At 43.8% G+C, this 13,256-nt stretch overlaps 1 protein-coding gene across 1 annotated transcript in view; it reads left to right on the forward strand.

The window, feature by feature from the left end:
- Window positions 1-13,256, forward strand: part of LOC126994145 (carcinoembryonic antigen-related cell adhesion molecule 20-like) — an 83,099-nt gene continuing 69,843 nt past the window's right edge. The window contains 2 exon segments of the mRNA XM_050853396.1: window positions 1-64; window positions 5,189-5,386. Coding sequence (XP_050709353.1) covers window positions 1-64; window positions 5,189-5,386 — 262 coding nt within the window.

A 13,256-nucleotide genomic window follows, 5' to 3' on the forward strand; every position in this document is an offset into this window, starting at 1 on the left:
ATGTTACTGACTTTAGCCCCAGGTGAACCATACTTAGCAAGCTCGAACCACGGCATCTTCATCGGTGAGTCAAACCTAAGCCTAGAAACGTAGCTGTGTCCCAAGATGGCTACCTTTCTCATCTCCCTGCAACTCAAGTCACCTGTGCTAGTGCTACCCTCCATGACTCCCGATAATAAAAAAAAAAAGCTAATCAGCAGATAGAATTCGGGGTGCCCCGCCAAAACTCTATTTGCCGAAACTATTTCTAATAATGTCTGCTAAGAAACACAAGAACTATAGCTAACGGTGCGCAACACAATAATGTTGCCAGGCTCGGACTGTAGACTTGCTGTCTTTTTCTGCTGGGTCACACAACCGCTCAGCGCACTGCCAAACAAAATAGAAAATAAAATCGTGACTGTCAACAAATTATATTTTAGCTACCTGGCAACTTTCAGTACAGTACCATAATTTGTATGTATATATATATATATATATATATATATATATATATATATATATATATATATATATATATATATATATATATATATATATATATATATATATATATATATATATATATATATATATATATATATATATATATATATATATATATATATATATATATATATATATATATATATATATATATATATATATATATATATATATATATATATATATATATATATATATATATAGTTTCAATTTATCGTAACAATTACAACATAAATGCTTTAGATGCTGATCGCAAGCAACATGTTTACAAATTTGACACATTATTCTGCTCCTTTTGACTTTAGATCTATTATTTGTGTAACCTGGCCCCTGGATAGAATCTAGACATGCTGAACATCTCGCTCGCTTTTCTGCTCTGACGGGTTGCCCTTCAGGCACAGCATCAAGTTCAGGTTCAGAGTCATCTAGCAGCAGTTTGATCTTAGCTATTGTACTCTGCGGCAAACCAGGAGTTTCCTTCCGTCTCCGTATTTGTGGAATACATAGTGACATCACCAGCTCCCAGCCATAATTAACTGAATTTATACTGGGATCCTTGTTGGTATTTTTACCAAATATTGTTTGAGAATTCACTCGAGCAGTCTCTAAAATATATGAAAATGCATTGACAGTCCATTTTCTAGACTTGGTGTTAACTGTGTAAAAATTGATTCTCTGGTCAACAATATCAGTGCCTCCTTTAGTGAAGTCATACAGTTTATATATTGCTGGCTTCTTTTGATTGTCATCTTTAGTGACGCCTAACAAGGGGGGCAGCGTACTCAAAAGCAAAACGTTACGCAGGCCCTTGCTTTTGGTTTGTTTCACATAGGAATTAAGGTACATTTTCCTTGACACTTTTCCTTGTACACTTCATAAGATTTATCTTCTCTTGCATTGACTTCCTTTATCTGTGGTGGTATTCCTTTTCTAGACTGATCTAGTGTGCCCAAAGCAGTGATGTCTTTCGTCAACAGCCAATCGAATAGCTCTAAGCTAGTGTATAGTCTGTCCAGACTAATGGTCTTGCCACACAAGTTGACACTGCTACTCAACTGGTTCACTAGTGCTTTGACTGTTGGCAGAGTACCGCGTATGTAATAGGGGCTGGGCTCTTCTTTGGGTTTGCCAGAATAGACAATTGTTCTAAATGTAAACGGATACCTTACATCGTTGATCGACTTATATAATAGGCCATATCGGACAGGCTTGCTCCTGTTGTATTGTTTGAAACCTATTTGAGTTCTGCATCCATATAAGGTTTCATCAATGGTCAAGTAGTCGTCTGGTTGTAGGACTGAACTACAGCGCACATTGAATGCCTCAAAGAGTTCCTCACTGCTGCGAACCTGTCATGTAACCATCTTTGAGGGCGAGTGGCGAGATCGTCAAATGTTATGTTAGCATGAAGAAAAGCAAATCTATGCCATGACATGACAGCACCAAAATTGGGTGACCTATTTTTTCCTTGAAAAGAAGTTTTTGGTCATGTGTGTTTTGTCCTAACAAACCTCTAACATATAACAGGCCCAGAAAAGCTCTCATCTCTACAGAATCTGTTGTTCTAATGTGTACTGTGTCTTTCTTTACTGTTTCTCTCTCTGATAATTGGTCAATTATCTTTTGAATTTTAACATTAGTGTTCCGCACTATTTCATCAATAATATGATCTGTAATAAACAATTCCCATGCTTTTATAGCTGTGTCAGCCTCAGTTGCCTCACCTAGTAAACTTCCTGCACGTATCAAGTTACTTTCAATCTCATTATTAGTCCATTGGTTTTGCCAGGTTACTTGTTTCCCAGGCTGTGACCCCCTAGGCTTTTGTAAGAAGACTGTATGCTCTTTGGTTTCGTGGGGAAGGTGAAAATCATCATAGTTATTTACATTGAGGCAGCTATCCAAAGAGTTTACTAACCTGTCTCTTACTAACTGTTTCCTATGTCTGTTAGGAATCCATTCATCTACCTCTGCAGCATCATCCTGATATTCAAATTCGCTTCCTTCTGCCTCACTCTCTGATAATGGATCAGGAAACACATCAACATCTCGCAAAAAATCACCGATAACATCAGTAATAAAATTTTCCTGTGGCTCCGTAAACCCATACTCACTTTGTGCCATAGTACTGTTGTTATACTCCTTGTGAGTCAACCTACGTCACGAACAGACCTTGGTAGCAGGTAACGGAATAGGTGATGATGTCGTGAAGTCAGTGTGTAAGCTTTTAGACCAAGCTAACGCCTGCCGACTCAGCGTCTCGCGGCGCATGTAAACACCTCAGTTACCCAGACTCACTCCAAGCACGTACGTTTTTTTCTTTATTAGCTATATATAGGAATTGTCTGGCCAAAGTACAAGAAATTAACATATGTACGAGACACAGTTATCACCTTATGGTAGTGTCAAAATAAGTATTGTATGTGCCATAATTCGTCATAGAAAACGAGCATAGCAACCCCTCGCCTCGCCGCAATCACAAGCTCGTGTCGCCAACTGCCGTTGAATAACTCTCGTACACAGCGGGCTGTGTACGTTTTTATTATGTTTATTACAGCCAGCTTGTTTGTTGGTCTGTTTAGTGTATCAGCTAAAGCTTTGTTAACATAAAAGATGCAGAACATGCAGTATAGCACTATACAATACAGGTATATAATACTTATAACAGTAATAATATCGTCATCCGGAGGCGTTTGAACGTTGTTTTTTTTTTCACAGCGTATCGCCGTGCTTCAAAATGATTCGCGTCGGTGTTTCTAAATATTCGTGTTTAGCAAGATAACGGAGGCTCCTTTGGTTATTTTTGATATCGCATCTTAATCTACGGTATTTTCTACGTTTATCAGTAGGTCTGTTTTTCTTTTAAACTTGGTAATAAAAAAAAAATGATCGTTTTGACAAAAATCCTCAGGGGGGGGCAATTGTGGCCCGGGTCGGAACGTATAGGGTTAAACCTATCAGCAGTGGTGTTCCACAGGGCTCTGGCCTATAACCCACTTTCTTTCTGTTATTCATCAATGATCTTCTTTCCATAAAAAAAAAACGCGGTGGCCGAAGTGATAGCGTATTGGACCCACATTCGCCGCGTGATGGACTACGCGGGTTCGAATCACGCTACCACTCGGATTTTTCAGTCACCGCCGAGTGGCTTAAAACTACCCACATGCTGTCCTGAAGATCACCCATCAACCCGGACTCTAGAGGAAGCCGTCCAAGCGAATCAAGAACGAGTTCCGGGGGGCAGCATGAGCCAACGCAAGATGGCGCCACTATAAACACTCGCCTGCGCCAGAACGGGCTGGGCCGACCATCAGGCCCCACCTGGAAGAAGCCTTGGGCCGACCATCAAGCCCCACCGGAAAGATGCCTACCGGCGCAATAGGCAACAACGTCAATAAAAAAATATATATATCTCTATATATATAAATATATATATATATATATATATATATATATATATATATATATATATATATATATATATATATATATATATATATATATATATATACACGACTCTGCATTATTCAACTTCTATCAATAGAAGAACCTCTCAACAGGAATTACATGACTCCAGACTGGAGGCTGCAGAACGCTTAACCTCAGACCTTGCTATCATTTCTGATTGAGGTAAAAGGAACATTGTGTTCTTCAATGCCTCAAAAACTATATTTCTCCACCTATCAACTCGACACAATCTTCCAAACACCTATCCCCTATTTTTCGACAACACTCAGCAGTCACCTTCTTCAACACTAAATATCCTTGGTCTATCCTTAACTCCAAATCTTAACTGGAATCTTCACATATCCTTTCTCACTAAATCAGCTTCCTCGAGGTTGGGCGTTCTGTATCGTTTCCGCCAGTTCTTCTCCCCCGCACGGCTGCTATCCATATAGAGGGGCCTTGTCCGCCCTCGTATGGAGTATGCATCTCACGTGTGGGGTGGCTCCACTCACACAGCTCTTCTGGACAGAGTGGAGTCTAAAGCTCTTCGTCTCATCAGCTCTCCTCCTCTTACTGATAGTCTTCTACCTCTTAAATTCCGCCGCCATGTTGCCTCTCTATCTTCTATCGCTATTTTCACGCTGACTGCTCTTCTGAACTTGCTAACTGCATGCCTGCCCCCCCTCCCGCAGCCTCGCCACACACTGATTTTTACTCAAGCTCATCCCTATACTGTCCAAACCTCTTATGCAAGGGTTAAGCAGCATCTTCACTCTCATCTCTCACGCTGGTAAATTCTGGAACAATCTTCCTTCATCTGTATTTCCTCCTGCCTACGACTTGAACTCTTTCAAGAGGAGGGTATCAGGACACCTCTCCACCCGAAATTGACCTCTCTTTAGGCCACTCCTCTGTACTCTTTTTAGAAGCAGTGAGTAGCGGACTTTTTTTTTCATTATTGTGTTTTTTTATGCCCTTGAACTGTCTCTGCTGTAAAAAAAAAAAAGGTAAAAATGCAGTCAATAGCAGTCGATTAAATATAATTTCACTTAGGTTTAAGGAGAGACCACCTAGTCTTGACCATAGGGTCTGTGTGGTCTGAATAGCTATGTTAATCTCTGTAAATCATATCAGGTTAGTTTTACGAAAAGACAAGACTAAAGTAAACCTAGACTATTTATTTAACTCCCTCTCTCAAACTTAAAATTGATTGTCTGTCCGTAAGTCTCTTCCTTTACTTCCAATATCCTGACAGCGCATTTACGCAGTCTTCCTCTCCCCACATTCCACAAGTCCAGGACGCCATGTCGTAGTCACGGTCCCCGGCACTCACGGGCGCGGCCCACCATTCTGTGGTCCACGCGGGACAACCACAACGCCAGGCACACCTGCCTTGCCTCCAACATCAACGACACCAGCCCCGCCAGTGCCTCCGTCACCGACAAAATGAACCGTGAGTACCCGGTGTGTTGTTGAGTATCTGTGTGTGTGTGTGTGTGTGTGTGTTGTTGCGGGGTGTTGAATGGCCGCATAATGGGTGTCCGGGAAGCACCCCCATGGCCCCAGAAGCTGCTCCGCGAGGTTCAAAGCCGCGCCGCAGTCTGGAAAACACAATACCAACGTGTGTGTGTGTGTGTGTGTGTGTGTGTGTGTGTGTGTGTGTAATTCACCCATGGCCTGATCACGAGTTGGACTCTCTTTCGCCAACTGGTACAATGTGTGTGTGTGAGTGTGTGTGTGTGTGTGTGTGTGTGTGTGTGTGTGTGTGTGTGTCTCTCTCTCTCTCTCTCTCTCTCTCTCTCTCTCTCTCTCTCTCTCTCTCTCTCTCTCTCTAACACACACACACACACACAAAAAAAAAACATTAGTATTGTGTTCACCAGAGGGCGGCGCGGCTTCGATCCTAGCGGGGCAGCTTCTGGGGCTTTGGAGGTGCGGCCCGGGCACCCATTATGCACCCACGCGGCGGCACGGCCTTACAACATCCCGCAGCAACACACAGAACAAAAAAATGGATGCTGTTGTGCCGGAAACTCTGCCACCATCAGATTCCGGTAAATTATATGTTAAAAGGTTGCGATGGTCGCGAATTAAAAGGATAAGTATATTAGTTGTGATGTTTGAGTGGCTGGCGCGCGGGCACGTTAACAGTGATATTGGTGACTATGCGGCAAATGCGAAGTGACTGAGTGCAGTGATGATGATGATAATGATGATAATGACGGTGATGATGTTGATGATGATAGTAATAATAATGATAATAATGATAATAATAACGATAATTATAATAATAATGCTAACATTTTTCCGAAATAATACGTTCCATTGCCTAAATTAAGGAACACACACACACACACACACACACACACACACACACACACACACACACACACACACACATATGATACTATTCATTACAAAATTGATCAGAAGCAGTTCGGCAACGTTAGAGCCTCTTCTGCAACACATTGTGGAACACCATCTCTCTTCCTCTAAACCTCACCTTCTCTTCCTCACCGAAATACAGGTTTCTGAGGCTACTGACAGCAATATCTACTCTGTTCCCTCCTACTATCTCTATCCTAAATTTCAATCCAAAGCCGGATGTTGCGCCTACGTGCGCAACGACATCACTTGCTCTCGTGCCCACAACCTTGATCCTCAGAATTTTCCACCATCTGGCTAAGACTTCATTGTCATTCTATTACTAAATACATCTGTGCTGTTTACCTCTCACCTAACTCTACTAACTATGTAAAATTCTTTGACTATTTGAACTCTAAAGTGGAGCACATCTTGACCCACTCCCCCTTCGCTGAAATCTCCATCCTAGGAGATATCAATGTTCACCACCAGCTTTGGCTTTCATCCTCTTTCACTGACCGGCCTGGTAAACAAGCCTACAACTTTGCTATCCTCAACGACCTAGAGCAGTTGGTCCAGCACCTTACACGTATTCCCGACCGTCTTGGAGACAGGCCCAACATTCTAGACCTCTTCCTTACCTCAAACCCTTCTGCTTATTCTGTCAAACTGTTCTCTCCGTTGGGCTCCTCCGATCACAATCTTATTTCTGTATCCTGTCCTATCGCTCCTGTACACCCTCTGGACCCGCCGAAGAGGCGATGCTTCTGGCATTTTGCTTCAGCTCGGTGGGACGACCTGAGGATGTACTTTTCTGATTTCCCGTGGAATGATTACTGCTTCTAGGATGGAGACCCCTCTGTGCGTGCTCTGCGCATCACAGAGGTGATTGTCTCTGGAATGGAGGCATACATTCCACCTACTTTCTCTACTCATCACGCTAAAAAGCCTTGGTTTAATTACGCTTGCTCTCGTGCTGTCAATGATAGAGAGGCAGCTCAGAAAAGGTACCAGAGCCTTCAAACTAATGCTAACTACGAACTTTACATTTCTGCCCGGAATCGTGCCAAATCTATTCTCCGACTAACCAAAAGCTCTTTCATTAATAGAAAATGCCAAAACCTTGCTCTCTCTAACTCCTCCCGTGACTTCTGGCATCTAACCAAAAACATCTTCTCCAACTTCACTTCTTCATCTTTCCCTCCACTCCTCAGTCCTGACGGCAACACTGCCGTCTCATTTATCTCTAAGGCTGAACTCTTCTCTCAAACTTTTTCTAAAAACTTCACTCTGGACGATTCTGGGCATATTCCTCCTACTCACCCTCCCCCCTCTGACTCTTTTATGCCTGTTATAAAGATTCCTCAAAATTATGTTTTCTATGCCCTCTCTGGCCTCAATCCTCAGAAGGCTTATGGACCTGATGGAGTGCCTCTTATTGTCCTTAGAAACTGTGCCTCCGTGCTGTCACCCTGCCTGGTCAAACTCTTTCGCCTCTGCCTGTCAACATCTACCTTTCCTTCCTGCTGGAAGTATGCCTTCATACAGCCTGTGCCTAAGAAGGGTGACCGTTCCAATCCCTCAAATTACCGTCCTATAGCTTTACTTTCTTGTCTATCTAAAGCTTTTGAATCAATCCTTAACCGGAAGATTCAAAAGCACCTTTCCACTTCTGATCGCCAGCATGGGTTCCGCAAGGGGTGTTCTACTGGTGATCTCCTTGCCTTCCTAACTGTATCTTGGTCATCCTCTCTTATCCGTTTCGGTGAAACTTTTGCTATTGCGCTGGACATATCAAAAGCTTTTGATAGGGTCTGGCACAAATCTTTGCTTTCCAAACTACTCTCCTACGGTTTCTATCCTTCTGTCTGTACCTTTTTCTCCAGTTTCCTTTCTGACCGTTCTATTTCTGCTGTGGTAGACGGTCACTGTTCTTCCCCTAAACCTATTAACAGTGGTGTCCCACAGGGTTCTGTCCTATCTCCCACTCTCTTTCTGTTGTTCATTGATGATCTTCTTTCCAAAACGAACTGTCCTATCCATTCTTACGCCGATGACTCCACTCTGCATTACTCAACTTCTTTTAATAGAAGACCCACCATACAGGAACTTAACGATTCAAGGCTGGAGGCAACAGAACGCTTAGCCTCAGACCTTACTATTATTTCCGATTGGGGCAAGATGAACCTGGTGTCCTTCAACGCCTCAAAAACACAGTTTCTCCACCTATCTACTCGACACAATCTTCCAAACAACTATCCACTATTCTTTGACAACACTCAGCTATCACCTTCCTCAACACTAAACATCCTCGGTCTATCCTTAACTCAAAACCTCAACTGGAAATTTCATATCTCATCTCCTACTAAATCAGCTTCCTCGAGGCTGGGCGTTCTGTACCGTCTCCGCCAGTTCTTCTCCCCCGCACAGTTGCTATCCATTTACAGGGGCCTTGTCCGCCCTCGTATGGAGTATGCATCTCATGTGTGGGGGGGGATCCACTCACACAGCTCTCCTTGACAGAGTGGAGTCAAAGGCTCTTCGTCTTATCAGCTCTCCTCCTCATACTGATAGTCTTTTACCTCTCAAATTCCGCCGCCATGTTGCCTCTCTTTCTATCTGCTATCGATATTTTCATGCTGACTGCTCTTCTGAACTTGCTAACTGCATGCCTCCCCTCCTCCCGCGGCCCCGCTGTACACGACTTTCTACTCATGCTCATCCCTATACTCTCCAAACCCCTTATGCAAGAGTCAACCAGCCTCTTCACTCCTTCATCCCTCACGCTGATAAACTCTGGAACAATCTTCCTTCAGCTGTATTTCCTCCTGCCTACGACTTGAACTCTTTCAGGAGGAGGATATCCGGACACCTCTCCTCCCAAAATTGACTTCTCGCTTTGGACACTCCTTTGACCTCTGTTCGGGAGCAGTGAGAAACGGGCTTTTTTTTAAACTTTTTTTTTTTACTTACGCCCTTGAACTGTCTTCTTAGCTGTAAAAAAAAAAAAAAAAACATTGCCTCATTAGTTTCCTTGATTTCAGTCTTAAAAACCTGGAAACCAGAAAAAAAAAACATCCATTGCCCTCGCCTTATTTGACTTTCGAAAACCCTTCGACCTGGTTGACCACACCATCGTCATCACCAAGGCCATAAACATCAGCCTTCCCTCCTACCTTACATCCTGGCTGGCTGATTTTCTGACGCACCGGCGCCAAGTCGTACGTCATCAGGGCTGCACCTCCACCCTCCAGCCCCTCTCTGCTGGGGTGCCACAAGGGACGCGCATAGGGCCTCTTTGTTTACTCATTCTGATTAACAATGCACTGATAGACGTCCCTCATCGCTGGAAGTATGTGGATGTTTCTACAGTGCGCATCTCCATCAACAACACAGCCCCTGACTACACGCCCCTACAACACATTCTGGACCGACTGCAGAGCTGGACGCAAGACAACCACCTCACCATCAACACCAACAAGACGGTGGCGATGCATTTCCACACCTCCACCGCTGCCATCCCACCGCCAGCCCTGAAGATTGGCCCTCACCAGCTGCAGGTGGTTGAATCCACCAAACTACTTAGAGTTACCTTGGACAGCGAGCTAAGCGGGGCAAGCAAGTCACCACCATCATCAGGGCGGCTTCCAACAAACTTTTCAATTTGAGGCCCATGAAAGCACTGGAAGCCCCCCAAAGGACGCTCAAGAGCCTGTACACCACCTTCTTCCCCCCCAGACTCCTCTACGCCTCTCCTGCTTCGGCTTACTCCATCAACAAGACCCAGCAGCGCCAACTAGAGAGAGTGCAGAAGCGGGCTTGCAGACAGATTCTGGGCAGTTCTTACACCAACTATGAGAACGCACTCACCCAGCTGAATCTGCCCACCCTTCAGGACCTATACCACATAATCCTAACCAAATTCGGCAAATCCCTCCTCCGCAACCCCCGCCATAGTGACCTACTCCCACCCGCCCTCCAATCCCCCACAAGACCCACAAGCCACCACAATATTCTCGTCTCGGTCAGAGCTCGCACGGACAGGTAACGGCTTAGCACATCACCGGCACTTGTAAAAGCCATAAATACCTCCATGATCAAACGACCCCTCCACCCCAAAACACACACACACACACACACACACACACACACACACACACACCAACCAACCACCCATCCCCATTTCCCCCATTAGTCATCATATAAATCTCATTGTATTTTGTGTATTTTCAGCCTTACGGCTGCCAGCAAATGAGTAAACCATTTATTATTATTATTATTATTATTATTACTATTATTATTATTATTATTACTATTATTATTATTACACACACACACACACACACACACACACACACACACACACACAAACACACCGGACTTGTGTGTATATCTGCCCCCGGCAACTCGGAGAGGACGGCTGCCTCGCCTCAAGGAATGTTAGTTCTAATCTTTACTCCTTGCGCTCTCTCTCTCTCTCTCTCTCTCTCTCTCTGTGCCGGTGTGGTGTCGTCAGCCATCCCGTATCGTGAGACATACCATCCTGAATACATACATGAATTTTGACACGGACTTTTGTCGAATGCTTGTCGGGATTCGTCCCACCCAAGTATATTTATATTATTATAAAAGCAAATGATGACGTATATATATATATATATATATATATATATATATATATATATATATATATATATATATATATATATATATATATATATATATATATATATTTACTCTCCATATCAGACCCTATGACATACGGTTTTACGTAAATATCTTTCAAACGAAGACTCGGATCAGCATGGGACTTTGGCACAGATTGTTTAACACACTCCGCTAATTTTTGACGCTATTGTGCAATGCCAGATGCGGTTAATTATGGCGTTTACTCCTGACCGTGATTTCAAAACCTGCATGAGCCACTTACACATTCGGACAGGTGAGGCGTGACGTATTTGTGACGTGTATCCACCACTTACCTCCACCCCTGGCTTCCCCTACTCCCATCCCTCCCTTTCCCTCCCTCCTACCCTCCTCCTTCTCCCCCGCACTCTCTCCTCCCGCCCTCTTTCTCCCTCATACCTCACCCTCTCCTGTCTCTCTCTCTCTCTCTCTCTCTCTCTCTCTCTCTCTCTCTCTCTCTCTCTCTCTCTCTTGGTGTACATGCGATATGAAGCTTTGCACACATATGACTTGTCTATAATGGCGGATAACTCGAAAGTATATGCTAAGTATGGTATGGTGCTTTTTGCACACGACCCTGATTTCTGTTCCAGCGTAACTGGATGTTGCTTAAGTGTTGCATGAGGTTTGTTTGGCAATTATACACCCATTAAAAGTTGTACGAGTGTATGACCCTCCTTCCCACAGGATACGTTGAGCGTAAAGCGTAAAGCGTAAAGGGGATGTCAATAAGATTTTGTTAGTTAAAGAACCAGGTAGGACGCGTGGCAAAGGATTTAAGTTAGACAAATTCAGATTCAACAAAAACATAGGCAAGAATTGGTTCACCAATAGAGTGGTGGACGAATAGAACAGGCTTGGGAGTCATGTTGTGGGTGCCAATACCATAGACACATTCAAGAAGAGGTTAAATAAAGCCATGGATGATGAGGTAAGGTGGGGTTGAGTGTACAGGAGCTGCCTTGTATAGGCCAACCGGCCTCTTGCAGACTCCTTACGTTCTTATGTTCTTATGTTCTTATGTATGATGGGATGAATTACATAGCTGACGCTTGATCATTTGTAGGAAATCGCGTAAGAGAAGGAAAGGAATAAGGGTGGAATTGAAGCGGGAATTCATTGCAGAGTAAAAACGTGAAACGAAATTGGAGAAATATATGAAAAAAATATTCTGATATTAGGAAAAGACTGCCATACGATATGTGTTCATGTAGATATGTTAAAAAGTCATAGCACACAAAAAATAGATAGCGAGTATATGCTGGGTGGATTAATAATGTAAATAACTGACCACATGAGAAGTAACATATTATGTTACTCCAATATTCATCACCATCGACAAACAGGTCATCCTCGTCATCATCGTTCATGCTGATGCAGACGGCATATAATTTATATTTATCTGCCATTAATTCAAGTCATACGTGTGCATATATTCATATCTCATGCACATCGCAAGAGAGAGAGAGAGAGAGAGAGAGAGAGAGAGAGAGAGGGGGGGCCGGGTTGGGGGAGAAAGAGGGCGGAGGGAGAGAGTGCGGGGGAGGAGGGTAGGAGGGAGGGAAAGGGAGGGATGGGAGTAGGGGAAGCCAGGGGTGGAGGTAGGTGGTGAATACACGTCACAAATACGTCACGTCTCACCTGTCCGAATGTGTAAGTGGCTCACGCAGGTTTTGCCATCACAGTCAAGAGTAAACGCCATAATTAACCGCATCTGGCAATGCACAATAGCGTCAACAATTAGCGGAGTGTGTGAAACAATCTGTGCCAAAGCACCATGCTGATCCGAGTCTTCGTTTGAAAGATATTTGCGAAAAACGGTATGTCATAGGGTCTGATATGGATAGTAGGTCCCCTCCGTGCTAGTGCACTTGCTAGCGATAGAGAGGCTTGATCGCGCTCCAGGACAACCCTGGATAAAGTCGGCAACGTTATTCCACATCTGGATATAATGAATCCAGGCTGCACTAGAAATTTCGAACCCAACGAACCAGGAAGGAACACGTCTGGCAGTCCTGCGCTATCCCACGGTCCTCCCTCACACCAAGGCAAGTATAGAGAAGGTATCGTCATACGGGCGGAAGGAGATCACTCGTTGGCCAGTCTTAGCCTAGCCACGCTTGGCCACGTCCCTTCCTCGTTGTCTTCGTGGCGAGTGCATAGCTCACTGCATTATAAGTAAAAATATGGAGCTGTAATGGTAAGAACATCGATTCTTCTTATGAAATTTATTATTTACATGGCATCACATACCCATACAAATGATTAAATTC

This window comes from Eriocheir sinensis, unplaced genomic scaffold (assembly GCF_024679095.1).
Source record: "Eriocheir sinensis breed Jianghai 21 unplaced genomic scaffold, ASM2467909v1 Scaffold729, whole genome shotgun sequence".
Lineage (NCBI taxonomy): Eukaryota > Metazoa > Arthropoda > Malacostraca > Decapoda > Varunidae > Eriocheir > Eriocheir sinensis.